General features: G+C 41.5%; 1 protein-coding gene across 1 annotated transcript in view; it reads right to left on the bottom strand.

Moving 5' to 3' along the window:
- The window catches only part of Rab3b (RAB3B, member RAS oncogene family), a 68,156-nt gene extending 52,629 nt beyond the window's left edge, over window positions 1–15,527 (bottom strand). The window contains 2 exon segments of the mRNA XM_047558119.1: window positions 6,388–6,615; window positions 15,353–15,527. Of these exon segments, the coding sequence (XP_047414075.1) occupies window positions 6,388–6,615 (228 nt within the window). The 5' untranslated portion in view covers window positions 15,353–15,527.
- Window positions 15,528–17,874: the final 2,347 nt, after the last annotated feature.

The following is a 17,874-nucleotide window of genomic DNA, read 5'->3' as shown; positions in this document are numbered from 1 at the left end:
CATCCTTGTTTTTATGAGTAATGAGACTTCCTCATTATCTCTGTCTCCCACATCTATCTCTAAATTGGTTCCAAACTTTAGGTGGGGGAAGAAAAGGAGATTCTCCCTGGAATCTCAATAAAAACTAATATTTGTTCAGCATTTAAGATATCACATTGGTGGCTGAGGACTGAACTCAGGGCCTTGCACTTGCTAGGCAAACACTCAACCACTGAGCTAAATCCCCAACCCCAAATTATCTCTTTTAAATCACTGCCAACATAGCAAAACGAGTGGAAAAATAGAGGTACATACAACTGCCATGGTCACTGAGGGTTTCAGAGGAGAGAACTGAAAAGAAAGAGGAAGAAAAACAGCAATCTGGGATAGGCCCAGGACCAAGGACAGTGACCTGTATGTCCTTGACAAAGACAGAGTTCTTGGGCTCAGGATGTACCTGGCATGCTGGAGGTCCAGGCTTCAATCCCCCAGTACCAGGGGTGGGGAGTGGGGCAGATTAAGAACAAAAATAGAGTTCTTGAATAGACAATACAAACTCGTTGGAAAGGTCAGCCAGTACATTTCTATATAAGTAACCCCAGACACATGAGACATTCCTGTCTTTAAAGTCTTTGATATGCTGGCCACCAAAAAAGTTTCACTAGTGGGAATAGAAAAGAAGAGATTTTTGTCTTTCCAGGATGGCTGCCCCCGTCACTGGGACCATCCCAACAGCAGGGACCAGGCCTGGAATGAACTGTTCCAGTGAAGGTCATCAGCTAAATTCATCTTTTAAATTGAGACTAGAGTTGAGCAGGAACCTCAGTTACAAGCCTGGGGATGAGACCTAAGTCACAGTTCAGTAATCCCTAAGCTCTGAGTCCCAGTGCCTGAGGATGAAAAAGATCTATCCTTTCCTTCAGGACCTATACCACAGAAGAAATGAGATTCTTCTCATTCATGTACTTAGTGTCTATCTCTCCATTGGGGTGCAAACTCCAAGTGAGCACAAAGGATTTATCCCCACCCAAGTACAAAGACTGGCTCAATGTGAGCACCTGATAAATGTCTAGTGAATAAGCGAAATGATGACTTTACTGCTTGGCTCCTCACAGGTAACGACATCTCTGACCTCAAACCCCCACTTCCCAGGGTCAGAGGGAAAGTGTGAAAGACACAATGAATGATTTAAAGCACATGGAAGAATTCACATGGCTCACAATACCCGCAGCCCTTACAAGATTTCACTGGCTGAGGTGGTAGTTCAGTGGTAGAGCACTTGCTTAGCATGTATGAGGCACTGGGTTTGATTCTCAGCGTCACCTATAAATAAGTGAAATAAAGGTCCATCGAGAACTAAAAAAATATTAAAAAAAAAATTTCATACCTCTCCATAGCTTTCCCTTCCATTTCCCCACTTAATCTTCACAACAACCCATGAGGTGAGGACAGCACTCCAGATCACACAACCACTGCAGGGCAGAGACAGGACTAGAATCGAAGACTCTAGAGTCCCAGATTAGCACAGTCCTCCCATAGACCTGTAAATATTTTCTGACCTGCACCAAACCTGCCAGCATCTGTGATGGACCCCACCTGGAAATGGTGGAAGCCCCTCCTGCTTGTCTCTTTCCACAGGTCTCCAGGGGTTGCCTGGCAACAAGCACCCAGCAATAAATGGCCTCTTGCTGGGCCTGTTGCTGTGAAGTTACTGTCTCCCTCCCCTCATACTTAAGCATGCTCTCAGTTCCTTTTAGTGAGACTTTTGTCCTAGCCCCACCTCTCCAGTAAGATTTTCTTTTCTGATTCATAATAATAAACCTCTCAGGAAACCAAGGGGGCTCACAGGAGCTTATGTGGTAAGGATCCCAGTGAACAAGGCACTCCCAATGCCTTCATCATTCAATATCCCACAGAGATGACAGAAACTCCTATTGTGGGTGGTCCTGCTCATCAATGCTCAGAATCTCCTCTTCTCCCCTCTCCATCTTCCATCTTAACAACAGATTTCCAAAATCCCCTAAGAGAGCTCAAAAGGACTGGAAGCACTGAATGGACACTTCATGCACTGCTAGTGAGTCACTGGGTGCTGTTTCAGTACTCCTGGAACCACAGATGAAAAGCCTTGGGAGGGGACCCAGTCACCCTTTACATGTGAACCAGAAGGCAGAGAAAGGAGGAACCTAAAATTTATTGCATTCTGGATACATGCCTGACACAATACTATAGCTCCACATTAGTCCCTCTCAGAAGCCTGTGAGGATTTTACAGTCAGAGATATGTAGTCATAGAAGCAAAGCGACTTACCAGAGCTCATGCCATTTGAAAAAAAAATCACATAACTTTTGTGTAAAAAGCAGATATATATGATCCTCCCTTTTCCCTTTACCACATTAATTGATCATCAAATTTGGTAAATTCTGGTCCTAAATCTCTGTCAAATCTGTGTCCTTATTTCCTTACGTCACTTTGTCATTGTCTTAGCGTTAGGGACTGAATGTTTGTATCCTTCCAAAATTCATGTGTTGGAGCCCTAACTCCCAGTGTGGCTGTATTTGGAAATAGGGTCTCTAAGAAAGTTATTAAGGTTAAATGAGGTCATAAGGGCAAGACCCTGATCAAATAGGAATGGTGTCATACAAGGACACCAAGGAGCCCGTATACTCTCTCCCCTAGGCCCACGCAGGGAGGAAAAGTCATGTGAGCACAAAGCGAGAAGATGGCTATCTGCAACCCTGCTAGCACCTTGATCTTGGACTTCAAGCCTCCAGAGTGTGAGGAATAAATTTCTGTTGTTTAAGCCACCCAGTCTGTGGCATTTTGTTATGGCAGCCCAAGCAGACTAATGTGCTTAGTTCAGGCCCTTATAATGTACACAAACTACTGGTGCATTTCTTTCTTTCTTTCTCTCTCTCTCTCTTTCTCTCTCCCTTCTCTCTTTATTTTATAACTGGTCAGTACTTAATTAAGTTAGTTGATTAATTTTTAAATAATTTTATGAGATACGATTTACATATTAAGAACTATACATATTTAACACATACAATTTGATTAGTTTGGATCCAAACCACAATTGGTTGTTTTTTTTAATTATTGTTTTTTAGTTATTGTTGTTGTTGTTTTTGTCTCATTTCCATCTGTCCTTCATCTGAAGCCAGGGATTTTTTTTAAATGCAAAACTAACTTTGTTAAAACTGTTCAATGGCTCCCCAATGCCTATGATAGAGTTCTCTAAAGTTATATCACCTTAAGTAAGACTAATTTAGGTATAGTATACACAATATATGATTATTAGATTATATTGCATAAATACCCACTTTTGTACACAAAAGATATTAAAAATATAAAAATGAAATGAATAATATGAACAATATTCAAAAGTTTAAATTTTAATGTACTTATAAACAGCACAAAAAACTTAAATTTTGTCACATAAAAGCACAAACATACACATAAAAAGTCTTTGATAATTTTTTTAAGCAAAGCAATGTGATTGACTAAGTCAGATCTAATTAGATCTTCATTGATTTTACCTTACACAAACTGAAAATGAACTTGTGCTGGAGTCACCGAACATCACTTCAACCATTTTCTTGTGCTTACTTGGGTTCACTACGTTTGGTAATGTCTTCAGTCAGAGGTTTCTTTACAGGACTCTTTAAAAGCCACATATCCATTGTGAGATGTCATTTAGCTAAAACTAAAGAGTATCAATAAATCCACTTAACCAGGTACAGGAAAACTGCCAAAGCTCACAATAGGCTAACAATGAACAAAGGAACAAGGGAATCACTAGTGCTGAACGCCTCCTACAACAAGATTTTTCAAGATACAGGGATCAAACAAAGACATCTGTGCCAATCCACATTGTAAACGTTAGTAAAAATTAAATTATTTTGTATTTATAGATTAAAAAATAAGCTCTAATAATTTCTTCAGCTCCTAAATAAGTCATCAGGAATATACCCTCTAGCTGATGGCAAGAACCTTCTGTGCATTATTACAAGGTCTCCCTGACCTCCAATCGGCTGCTTGTGTCCTCTCCAGCAAATTTCTCTCTTAGCACCCCTTCCCTGCTCTTTCTCAGCCTTAATTCAGTTTCACTGTATTGCTCACCATGCCCTCAATACCCTCACCCTTCTCTGTAATTGGCTGCAAAGATGATATCAGATAACACAAGCGAAAGCACTAGGCACTAAGAAGTGCTTTTAAAACATGCTCATTTACTCTCACCACAAGGTCACTAGATCAGTGTTCCACAATTTTAGCTTGCCTTAAAACCACCTGGAAGGGGCTGAGGTTGTGGCTCAGCAGTAGAGCGCTCACCTAGCATGCGTGAGGTACTGGGTTCAATCCTCAGCACCACATAAAAAATAAATAAATAAAATAGAGGTATCGTTTCCATCTACAACTAAAATTTTTTTCAAAAAAGGATAGAATTAAAAATTTAAAAGCACCTAGAAAACTTCTTGTACCACAGATTGTTGGGCTCCACTCCCAGCATTTCAGATTCAGTGGGTCTGAGATGGGGTCTAAGAATTTGCATTTCTGACAAATCCCCAGCTGTTGCTCATATGGATGGTCTAGAAACCACACTTTGAGAAACAATTAACTAGACAACCTATAGAGTTTTTCCCATTTCTAATGATTTATGATTCCTCCGTACTTTAAATAGAGAATAAATGAACAAAAAGAACATTTATCTCTATAAATTAATATTTAACATTATCCTAAGTTGAAATATGGCCTCTTTAAGACCTCATATGCACAGTGTAGAGAAAAGAACACATAATTTAGAATCAGAAGATCTGAGTTCAAATCTCAACTTATAGCTGTGTGGTTAACTTAAGGAAAATTAATGTCCAAGTTTTCCTCTGTAAAACAAGGTATATAAAAATAGTATCTGCCTCATAATGTTAATTGTGAGATTATAACAATCTGTAAAGAGAAAAATATTGTATATAGACTGTCCAAATAAATGTATAATGTATTATGTACATTTTCTAAGTGTTATGGACAGATAATAAACAATATGTTTTGAATACATATACGAATATTCAAAATTTCTAATCCCAGTGCAAATTCATTGAGAAGTATATGATCCACATGGTGTTATATCGTTTAAAATGTATACCTGTTTTCCCCAGGGCAGGGGCACACACCTGTAATCCCAGCAAGCTGAGGCAGGAGGATCAAGGCCAGCCTCAGCAACTTAGCAAGGTCCTAAGAAACTTAGTAAGACCCCGTCTCAAAATAAAAATGAAAAGGGCTGGGGATGTGACTCAGGGGTAAAGTGCCCCAGGATTCAATTCCCTGTCTGAAAAAAAAAAAAAAAATATATATATATATATATATATATTATAATATATACACAAACACACACATACACACTTGAATAAATATATATAATAAAGCATGTGTGTGCATGAACATGTGTGTGTATGTATAAACTTTATTAGTACCACTGGTAAACAATAGTGGTTGCGTGACCTGTTTCCAATATGGTCCCAAACGATCCTTCTCTCCTAGTATTCATACCTTTGTGTAATTTCCTCCCACACTGAATCTGTGACCAAGAGAATACTCTAAGGCTACATAAGAGACATTTCCATTTCCTCTTTGGTTTCTTAGATTGCTCACTTTAGAGAAAGTCAGTTACCATGCAATGAAGAGGCTTAAGCAGCTCTGTGAAGATACTAAGAGGGCCAAATGAGAAGGAAGTAAAGCTTCCTGCCAACAGCCTGCACCAGACATGTGAGTAAGCCACTTTGGAAGTGGAACCTCCAGACCCAGTCAGTTCTCCAGATGACTGATACCCAAGCCAGCATCTGGCTACACTTCATAAGAAACCCCAAGCCACTTCTAAATATTAGACCCACAGAAACTGAGAGATATTAATTATTATCGTTTATTTATATCACCAAGTTTTTAAATAATTTGTTATGCAACAATAGCTAACTGATACAGCAGCTAACATTGTGTATTTGCTGTATTCCAGGAACTAAGTTAAGCACCTAACAGCCCTATGTGTAGATGCTATTATAATCCCCAAAGAAGAAAGGATGACCCAGAAAGGTTAAGTAATTAAGTCAAGTTTCTATGGCTACTCAGTGGTTGAAGTAGAATCTGAACCCAAGTTTCTAACTCCAAAGCCCAGTTTCTTAGTCACTTGTTTATATAAGCCAAGATAAAGTCTCTTGGACATCTGAGTCTCAGATGCAACTGAACCCCCAGAGGAGAGCAAACTTACATAAAACCAGCATAGGGAATCCTAGGGACCAGACCTAAAACAACATTAACACTTGATGCTGACATCTAGAGGTTCCAAGCTGGTCCCACCACCCAGCCTGTACTGGCAGACTAGTTTTATATCTCAGGACGATACTGCTCGAGATGCCCATGACTCACCCAGATCTGCAGCTTCACTCGCTTCTCATGACGGTAGACTGTCTTCACCTTGAAGTCGATGCCCACAGTGCTAACGAAGGCTGGGGTGAAAGTGTCATCAGCATAGCGGAAGAGGAATGAGGTCTTGCCCACACTGCTGTTGCCAATGATGAGCAGCTTGAACATATAGTCAAAATTCTGGTCAGAGGCATCTTTGACTCCAGTTTTACCATCGGTCACTGAAGCCATCTGCAAGAGAGACCTGTGGTCACTTGGGAACACTCCTCCAGTGTGACTTGGAGTCACTAACCTTCTAATGGTCATCTACATTTACACACTCTCTGCCCCAGCTTAACAGAGGAAATACATAGAATCGCCCCATCATTGCACCTGCCACAAATGTTGTCTCAGGACTGGGGTGGAACCCAACTCCTCCCATTCAATCGCATTCAGCAAATATTTGCTGAGCACCTAGCTCTGAGGTAAGCCCTTGCTGGGCTTGGTGAGTACAAAAATGAATCAGACATGGTGTCTGATCTCTGGGTGGCCAAATATTAGAATAAAAGAACAGGGAACCAGAAGTAATAGAGCAGCCAGTAAGTGGAAAAACAGGGAAATCCTAACTGAGAAAGTCCACAAGAAGCCTAACCCAATGGGGAGACATGGTGGTCAAGGAGAGTCTTTTGTAGGCGACAGGGCTCGGTATAGGGTTATCATTCCCTGTTTCAAAAACTTTTATGGCTCCCCACATCTCTAAACTTCAAGTTCAAACCATTCAGATTAACTAAGAACAACTAATCAAAGAATCAACTCTCTAGGATTTTGTCCCCCAATTCTTCTCCCCATCAACCTGTGCTACCTTAGTATCAAATTATACTTTATGCCAAATACTCCACAGTATGCCTTTGTCCCTTTGTATATGTATTCCTTCTGCCCAGAGTGCTTTTTTACTCTAGTAAACTCCTATTCATCCTTGTAGGTCCAGGTCAAGTGTCACCTTCCCTGTCCATGGCAGAGGCATGACTCCTGCTCCTGTGTTCTCAGAATACTAATGGTACTTGTGTCATTTTGGAACAGTTTACTATTCTGGCTCCTCTTTTAGACTGAACATCTGGGACTTAATATACTCCATTTCTGTATGCCTGGCTTCCAGCACAAACCTGCACACAAAAGAGCACCCAGTAAAAATGTGCGCTGAATTAACGAAAGTCACTTCATCACTTTGGGGCCCCAATCTCCTCATCTAGGAAATGGAGAGAACAATTTCTGCCCTTGTTTTTCTCACCAGGCTATTATAGGACTTGAATGAGATAACAATGATTGTGACCTTCATAAACTGATAAATTCCACAGATGTGTGAATTTAAGTCCTTATAATTTCATCTTTTTAAGCCTTGATCTTTTATTTATTTGTTCATTCATTCATTCAGCAAATACTTATTATGTGCCAGGCCTACTATCATCCTCTCCTTTTCTTAGGATGCTTTGAGTCTGAACCCCATGATCCAGCACAGCAGAAGAGGAATGAGGTCTTGCCCACACTGCTATTGCCAATGATAAGCATCTTAAACATATAGTCAAAATCCTGGTTAGAGGCATCTTTGACTACAGTTTTATTTATTTATTTTATTTTAGTTGTAGGGAGACAATTCAATGCCTTTGTTTATTTATTTTTATGTGGTGCTAAGGATTGATCCCAGGGCCTTGCACATGCCAGGCAAGTGCTCTACCACTGAGCCACAACCCAAGCCCCTGACTACAATTTTACCATTGCTCACTGAAGTCATCTGCAAGAGAGACCTATGGTCACTTGGCCACTTTGAGTCACCAACCTTCTAATAGTCCTATGACCTGATTTGAGTCTTTAATCAATTCTTCTGCAGGTTGGAAGCCTCAAGTGCCCTACTTCTCCACCTTAAGTCTCTTTTCTTGCTCAACATAGATACGAATGGACTGAGTAAGTAATCAGAGAATGGTGGAAGGGTAGCCCTAATGTGAGAGAGGGCTCAGGTTGTCACTGTCTTTGGCAGTTCCTGTTTTTCTTTTTAATACATTTCTTTACTTATTTATTTTTATGTGGTGCTGAGAAATCAAACCCAGTGCCTCACATATGCTAGATAAGCACTCTATCACTAAGCTACAACTCCAGCCCTAGTTCCTGTTTTTTGTTTTTTTGTTTTTTTTTTTTCCAGCAAAGAAAGGGAGTGAGACTGTTGGGTGTAGCTCTGTGGACCTCTCAGATAAACTATAAAGACAAGAAGCTGATGAACATAGAAGGTTGGTTTTATTTTTTGTGGTGCTAGGGGATTGAACCCCAGGAATAGTCAAGTCCTCAAGCCCTGAGCTACATCCCCAGGTCTTCTTATTTTTATTTTGAGAAAAGGTCTTGCCAAGTTGCCCAGGCTGATCTTGAACACAGGAATCCTCCTGCCTCAGCTTCCCAAGTCACTGGGATTACACTACCACACCCTACTCAAATGTAAGTTTAAAGCACTCTCTTTAAAATTTTTAGTTGTAGATGGACATGATATCTTTATGTTATGTATTTATTTTTATGTGGTGCTGAGGATCTAACCCAGTGCCTCACTTGTGCTAGGCTAGCACTCTACCACTGAGCTACAACCCCAGTCCTAAAGCACTCCTGAAGAATGAGACACATAAATAGAATTGATAATAGTCATTCAATAAAACTTTTTAAAATATATCACCACTAGTCTCCAGTGCCCTCTGTTCTTCCTGCTCTTTGCTCCAAACTCTCAAGCCTTTATATGAGACCCTTGGCTTTATCCCTGTATCAGTCTGTCCCATGACAAGGCTCAAGAAGTGTAAAACATGCCCAGGATACTTGGAGGCTTAGGCATAATAGTATTTTTTTTTCCAGTACTGGAGATTGAACCCAGGGATGCTCCACCACTGAACTACATCCCCTGCTCTTTTAATTTTTTATTTGGAGACAAGTTCTCACTAAATTACCCAGGTTGCCCTTGACATTGCCATCCTGTGATAACAGGCATGTAACATCACATTCAGCTAAGCATGGTAGCATTTACATGAAGGAAGAAAGTGAGGTTGGAAAGGAGGGTGGTATTGACTGTTTAAATTGTCTCATAGACTTCACTTTTCAGTTTGTCATAGTACAAGATGCAAAGTCTATTTCAAGAATTAGTGATTCAATGGGCTGGGGAGATAGCTCAGCTGGTAGAGTGCTTGCCTTGTAAGCACAAGGCCCTGAGTTCGATCCCCAGTACTGCAAAAAAAAAAAAAAAAAAAAAGAATTAATGATTCACGGGGCTGGGGTTGTGGGTCAGTGGTAGAGCACTTGCCTAGCATGTGTGAGGCACTGGGTTTGAGCCTCAGCAGCACATTTAAAAAAATTAATTAATTAAATAAAGGTATTGTGTCTCTCAACAACCATATATATATATATATATATATATATATATATATATATATACACACAGATAGATAGAGATATATAGATATAGATATATGTAAAAGAATGGATAATTCAAAAGAATTGTTTTTCTACCTAAAACAAGGGAAGCCATCACAATGACCTGATACCATCTTCCACTCTGCTGCAGTCATCTTTCTTTGTTTACAAGAGAAATTTTCTGCTATGAAAGCACATACTTATTATAGAAAGTTTAAAATTTATGCAAAAGTATAAAAAAATAAAAATTTAAATTATCTAATATCTGACTCAGAAATGACTACTATTAACATTTTAGTATATTTCTCTCAATATACATTCATTTAAAAAGTACTTTTTTTTTTTTTTTTTGGTACTAGGGATTGAACCCAAGGGTGCTTTACCTCTAAACTACATTCTCAGTCCCTTTTTATTTTTTATTTTCAGACAGGGTCTTACTAAGTAATTTAGAGTCTCACTAAGTTGCTTAGATTGGCCTTGAATTTGTGATCCTCCTGCCTCAGCCTCCAAAGCACTGGGTGATAAGTGTGCACCATCATGCCTGCCTGTTTTTTAAATTATATCTTATTTATTAATTTAAAAGGCAATGCACACTCATTGAAAGTAATTCACTAAACTTTCATTACTTATTAGTATTACTTTTCATCATCTGTAATTTGCATTATTTTATTTTTTTATGTTAAAAAATAAGTAAATATGAAACCTAAAAGTTTATACTGGCAAGTAAGTGTTGCTTCCAACCTGGTTCCCAATCTCCAGTTCCCCTCTCCAGAGGCACACATTACCAATTTATACATCCTTCAGAGATATTTTTTTGCAAATACAAGCATAGAAGTCTATTTATACTTTTTATTTATATGTAAATTATAGCATACCACATATTCTAGTCTACAATTTCTATGCATATTTTAATAGCTGAGATCTTATGTACAGAAAGTATAGACCCAGGATGTATGGTATGCTATCATTTAGCAAAAGTATTTAAATTTTTAAAGTATTTAATAATTTAAAAAGTACTGAGACTTTAAAAACCCTTCATAAAATCATTTCCTATGACCAGTTCTTTAATGTTGTCATCCTCTTTAGGAAGAGAGTTGTTTTTCATTTTAAGTTGTGTTTCTATTCTTAATTGTTACATATTAAATTGAAGTGAAATTTTCTTTACATAAACCTTTGTTCCCTTTCCTAATTATTTCCTTAAGCGAGATTTCTAAAAGTGGTCAAAGGACAGCTTCACTAAAACACAGCTTTGTTTTTTATTTTAACTTCATGTCCTTTATCTTATTTTATCCTTTAAATGAACCTGGGAAATAAAATTGGAAGGACAAGTATTATTCCCATTTGAATTAAGAAGATTCACCCAAGTCTCACAGCTAATGGCTAAGACTAGACTCTGTACCTTGCAGTGTTATGGGAAAGTTTTAAATTGCTGCTCTACCCATCAGTAGCATCCTTGGGCAAGTCATATTGACTCTCTAAGTCATAGCATTATTACCTAAAAAGAGGGAAAATGGCACCTACTTCACAGAGCAATGGTACAAATAGAGTAAGCACTACTATATGTAAACAATCTGACAGTTTCTTTGTCTTTAGGAAGTATTTGAAAATTATTACTTCACCAGCCCCTTTTATTCACATTTGCTATCAAATTCTGTTACAGGGCCTCTCTCTCATCTGGGCTCCATTATTTTGGTGCTGTTTTACAACGAACTACCTGCTTCTCCTTCTGGATTGAAAGGAGTTTTATCCATCCTGGGGATTCCAACACTCAACCTATAGTAAATCCTTGGAGATGTTACTTCCTTCAATAAACATTAATTATTATTCAAGTGCCAAACTACCATGTAAGTGTCATATTACTGGTTTCCATTTTATCTGAAGCAGCCAACTTTACACTCTCAAATTGCTAGAATTAGGAGAATTTTGGAGTGACAGCTTTATCATAATAGAAAGCCTGGCTACTGGTCCCAGCTTTCATGGTAATTCAATGTATGAAATTGGGCAGGTCATTAAAACTCTAAGACTCAGTGGCCTCATCTGATAATAATAGTAACTACTTAACAAAGCTGCTGGAATTTTAAATAAGAGAATGAATGTAACTGCTTCATACACCATGTTGGAGAAAATACACGTGGCCTTGTGTAGAATTGGAGGGAAATTTGCCTACATTTATTAGTTTTGCCTACCACGGGTGTGAGAGTGGGGAGTGATGGTGAGGGTAAAAGATAGTTTCAATTCCTTTTCTGATCCAATCCCCAACATCATTTTATAGGTAAATAAAATTGAGGTTCCACAAAGAGAAGCGATTTGTTTAAGGTCACACAGTTCATGATCAGAACTTCTGTTACCTGGTGTCTTCCAGATTTGACTGGGCTTAAGGAAAATAAAAGTCAGAACAATTTTAGAGTGGGGAAAGACATGTCCCCAACACCATTCTCTACTCGCCATACTATGCCGTCAACATCTGCTTCTGTGCATGCAGCACAGCTTTCCCAGTTGGTGGTGTGAGAACAGGGGAGGCAGGGAGCTGAAGGATTCATACTGAAGCCCCCAAGGGGATCTGCTCAGGAGGGGGAAAAGGGGGACATAGATGTCTGGAAGAGAGGCAAAATGTATCCCAGCAGGCAGCCGCCTGAGGCAGATCTTAGCAGACAGGTCACTGCACAGTGGTGCGTGCAGAACTGCATTTGTAAGATAAGATCGATCAAATCTTCCCTCTCTTTTGTGACAGTCATATAAGATGATAAAACTGGGTAGCTCACTGTCTCCATGAGCAATACAAACGAAGGCCCAGGAACCATCTGGGAAGTCATCCCTGGTCCCAAGCTGGGAGAAGGAAAGAAATGGCTCCTCAAAGAGATGTTGTGAAAAAACAAATATCCCTTTCAGTCTCATAGGCAGCAGAAATAAACACCTAAGTAAGAATCAACTTCAGTCAAGAAAAAGAAGAGAGAGAGAGAAAGGGAGATCCACCTAAAATCCAGCAAGAAGATATCAACTCAATAAATATAGTGAAGAAGGGAATTCTTTTTTGATTCAGTCAAAAGCTTGGACAGGGAGATTGAGTCCAAAAGACCTGGGTTAAGCCCTGGCACTCTCAGAAGCTGTGTAAATTAGGCAAATCACACCCTGGGTCTCAGTTTCCTCATCTATAAAATAAGTTAATAAAACAGCTTCCTGATAAAACTCTTGTAAGAATTAAAACCAGTACCAGAAGTCTTTATAAACCACTTTGAAATTTTTGGTTTTTGTCTCTGTGCTTCATGTTTTCTCATAGCAAGTCATCTAAGTAAAGAAAATAGTTTGGGGTTCCAAAACAAGCAAACTAGATTTAATTTCCTGCTTTGTCATCTATTAACTGAGACCTGGGCAAGAAATTTTACATGACGAAGAAACAGTTTCCTCCTTTGTAAAATAAGCATTGTTGGGAAGAATATAGAAAATGTAGGTGATGCATTTAGCACAGTATATGAGGAATATAGCAGGTACCCAAAAAATGTAATTCCCTGCCTTCCTTCAGAGAACATTTATCAGAGGGGCTAAGGAGTTGGGCAAATGTGAACCTCTACCATATGCTCCTTCTCCCAAAGGCATATTTTACTAACTTTTAAAATTTAGTCTTCTTTAAATCATTTTCCAGTACCAACCCATCTTCACCAGCCCAGCCCAGCCCACTCCTCACTGTTTTCCCAGGTTTCTTATAGCCGATAGAAACAGTATCATAATTGCTACTATATATTGAGTACCTACTAACTGCCAAGCATTCTACTAGTTACTTTCAACGCATTTTATCTTGCACACAAGAGATGCTTGATAAATGTTCACTTCCTTCCTTCTCCAAATTGGAAAAAGATAGCCATGTGTGTAAGTGTTGACCGAATGGAGGCACACCTAAATTAGAACATCAATGTACATCTCTTTTGTAAATACTTTACAGTTTACAAAGCTCTTTTCACCCATAATATCCTATTGGATTCTCATAGTTCTTGGGGTAGATGAAGAAATTGAGGCAGGAACCACCTCACCTCATTTCCTCATTCAGTCAACATTCACCAAGCATCTAGCATGTGTCAGGCCCTGTGCATACTCTGGGATGGAGAGGAGCCCTATCGAGCTCCAAGCTGTAAGAGGAAATTTACTTAAGCAATCTGTTACTGATAGCTTCTTTTTTAAAATCACAATCTTTAAGAAACTGGAAATGTATTTCTTTAATTAGAGATCATTTTAGATTTTGCCTTTCCTTATACTGTATTCTGTGGTAGGAATGCACTTTATTCCCCTGCTAGTTAAAATCCCTCATGACCAGGAGGCTTCCCTGACCCACCTGCCTTCCCAAAAGGCCTCACCCCTGACTACCACCATACTAGCCCTTCCCATTACCACAGAGAGGGCCTTTCGTGACTTCCCTTGTCTTTCTCTTTTTAAAGAACAGAATAGGTGTGTGCTCTGCCTAAGCCACACTATCCACTCCAAAGTCCCTTTCACGCTTAGACTCAAGAACAGTGAGCACATGGATTATTTTTTTCTGTTCACTATTCTCTTCTTGTTAGTGATCCCAGATAGCAATGTAATCCCGTCCAGAGCCCAAACCCCTGCCCTGACCCCTCAGTCTTCTGAGAAGCCTAACACCTAGGTTTCACTGCTGTCCCCATTATTTCCCCTCAACACATCACAACCCACACCTGATCTCGTCCCCAACCTGACCAGTGCCCCCAACACCCCAAACTCTCCAAGTTCGCTCACCGTTCTTCCACCTCCAGCCTCCAGACCCTGCTCTATTCCAGCGCCTCCCCGCCCCCCACTCCTGAACCTAGGCGCCCGCAGCGGGTATCCAGAACCACTGCCCACTCCTTTCACCAGCTCCCGCGCCCTTGCTCTGCAGTCCGGGTAGACCCAGCTGGCCTGCCACCTTTCCATTTTTCCAAGCTAGTAGCTTCCAAGCCCCACCCCTCGCCCTGCATTCACCGCGACCCCCTCTCGGGTATCAACTGGGTTCCAGCTCTGTGCTCCCTCCTCTAGTAGTTATCCATCTCATACCTCGGGTCCCCTGACCCTTTCGGGGACCTGACACCCTCTCCTGTCAGCGCCCCTTCCTCTCAGCACCTCACTCCTCGACCCGGTTTCCTCCCCTTCGCTCTTCGCCTCCACGCCTCCTCCTGCCCTCGCTCCCCTCAATTCTCTCCAGCACCTCCTTCACTGCTCCACCGCTCCCTGGCTCCCTCTTCCCGCACTAACCCTCCGGGCTCTACCCACCGCCGCCAACGCCCCCCTCACCAGTGTCCCCAGCAATCCTCCGCTGCCCTCCAGTTGCCGCTCATCTTATACCCCCGGCCGCGGCACCGCTTTCTTACCCCCTGCCCGTGGAGCTCCCCCGGAGGCCCCTACCTTCCAGGGAGAGCCCCCTGCCAAGGCCAGCGCCTCCTCTCTGCCGCGGCGCCCCTCCCTAGCGGCCTCCCCCAGCCCTTCTCGGGGTCCCCTCGGCTGCCCAGCGCCAGGTCTCAGCGCCCGCTCACTCTTCCTCTGCCGGCTGGGTGCCGGGGGCCGCGCCCCTTACCTCGGTCTCCGAGTGCGGACAAGGTGCTGGCTCGCCGACAGCTCAGTCGGACCGTCCCACGTGGAGGCGGGAGGGTGCAGGGGGGTCTGGGGAGCCTGACGGGGTGGAGCCGGGTGGAGTGCGACGGACGGATCTGGTCCCCACCTCAGCGACTAAGGACTGAGGCTCTTTCAGGCTCCAGCTGGGTTCGGCTCCCGCTGGGTCCAGGCCCGCCCAGGGGCGGAGTCCGTGTTCGCCCCGCCCCTAACTCCTGACAGGTGTGGGGAATCCAAGGTATCTTGAGGGCCCACAGCTCCCCCGTATTTGGGCGACTATCGTGATTTACCCTAATTCTCACATCTTGTTCCATAGATAATCTGGGTGACCGAAGGGCTATGATGATAAAGTAGATGATGATAGGCACTGAGTTTTCCCGTTTTCAAATAACTTTCTTGTGGGTTACATCGCTCCTTCCTCACAAAAGCCCAGAGAGAGAGGTAGAACCTCAATGGCGGACCACAAGTAGAAACTAAGCCAGAAATCCGGGCATCCTACTCTATTCGAGGCATTCCTTCATGCTCCACATCCATTACCTTTGGAAATAACACCAGGGCCTTAGAGTATCCCTGCCCTTCCTCTTGGTTTCCACTGCCCTTACTCTGATTCAGGATTCATCACTTCTTGCCTGGATTGTGCATTAGCTTTCTTTTTCCTGTTTCTGCTCTCCAATTCATCCTCTACACCAGCGGCCTGAGTAACCTTTTTAAATGTCACCACCAACCTGGTTTTAAAACCAACAAAAAAAAAAAAAAAAAAAAAAAAAAAAGAAAGAAAGAAAGAAAGAAAGACTTACAAGGTCTCCCCATTACCAGTAGCTGTCAACTGGAATGCAAAAGTTTTCTTGCCTGGTCATTAGAGAGTCACAGTCTGCCAAGAGTGGTGTGTACACAAGAGAATTAGCACCCCACCCTCAAACCCTCTTGTGGACTTCACTTCCAGTCTTCCTGAGGTCACAGGGGTTAGTGACTGTTTTAGTCTAGAGTCCTTGTCCTTCCCTACACTCTTCCCCTGTACCAAATCTTAGAGGTCTGAGTCAAATACCAAAACCAGTTTTTCCCCAAGTTCCACTCTGAACCTGTGTATTTTCTTTCTCCCCAGCCAAGGGAATCACCCAGATTAACAGCCCTTCTGCTTGTCTGTCCTGCCCCTCAGAGTCCATCTTTATTCTGTTCTGAGCTTCTTCCCAACCCTTTCACTCATTTCTATTGCCCATTTGACTGCCAGCCCTTTTCCCTGGGCCCCTTGAGCCTTCTTCCTTTGTCAACAAACTCTCTTACTCCCGCTGCTTCTCCAGAGTACTCAGGTTGTTTCTTTGTCTTTATTGAAATATTACTCTCCTCCAGGACCCTGCTCCCTTTTTAGCCCTCTGCGAGAAGGCTTCTCATTTTCCCATGCCCCACACACCACAAAACTAGGAGGTAGAGCAGCATTGCCACTTCCCTGCTTGTACAAAAATTTCTTCTCCTTCTCTCTCCAACCATACCATCCTCATACCCTCCTCACCACTGACCTTAGTTTCTCTTTATGCACTGAATATTTCAACTCCTGGTTCATGGTCATCCTCACTAGCCCCTATACTGCAACCCTCCCGGTGAGTTCAGTGGTCATGGGTTTTCCTGGTCCTTAGTCCCTGGCCTCTTTTTCACTTTACTGTGGCCACCAGCTCCCATGGTCATACCTGAACCCCTTAATCAACTACTACTGGGACCTCTATAATCTCAAAAGCAAGTATCCTACGTTGATTGTTCCCTCACTTACTTTCTCCAACAAGCCCTACTTTCCTCATTTCAAAATTGGTAAGAAGATGATCATCCATTCTTCACAGGAATAATGAGATAACATATAATGCCATCCTTTTAAAGTTGCAAAACAATATGAGAACAGATGGCATTGCTTTTATGGAACCTCAGGTCTTCTAATTGCTTTCTCCTTCTCCTCCCCCTTAAAGGCCAAATAGTAAAAGAAAGAGAACAGGCTTGGGGCCAGCAGATCTGCTTTTCAATCCTTGTCCCAATGCTTGTTTGCTGTGCAATCTATGTCAATTGCCTCATTTTTCTGACATGTGTAACCCTTCCTTATTGAAAAAAAAAAAATAACAAGAGCTACCTTCCAGAATTGTGAAGATAAAATGAGCTACTGAAAAGCACTTGATAAAAGGCCAGGTACACAGTAAGCACTCAATAAATATGAAGCATTGTAGTTATTACAACAGAAAAAAATGCTATATTTAACCACAACTGCCTTCTAAGAAGGATAGATGCTAATACAGAGAAGGTCCTTTGTCCTACTTGGGTCTTTGATTAGTGTGATCTTTGAGTCTTGGAGAGAAGTGGGGAGCACCACATTGCTCTCTATGTAAAAAAAAAAAAATGTAAAGAAGGAAGGAAGTTGAACAATGCTTTGTTCTGCCTTAACTGAAAAAGGAGACTGAAGGCAGAGGTACCTACTATGAGCACAGGCTCTCATGGAATTGACAGAAATCT

Source organism: Sciurus carolinensis, chromosome 1 (genome assembly GCF_902686445.1).
Source record: "Sciurus carolinensis chromosome 1, mSciCar1.2, whole genome shotgun sequence".
Classification (NCBI taxonomy): Eukaryota; Metazoa; Chordata; class Mammalia; order Rodentia; family Sciuridae; genus Sciurus; species Sciurus carolinensis.
This window is presented reverse-complemented; position numbering and strand designations above follow the sequence as displayed.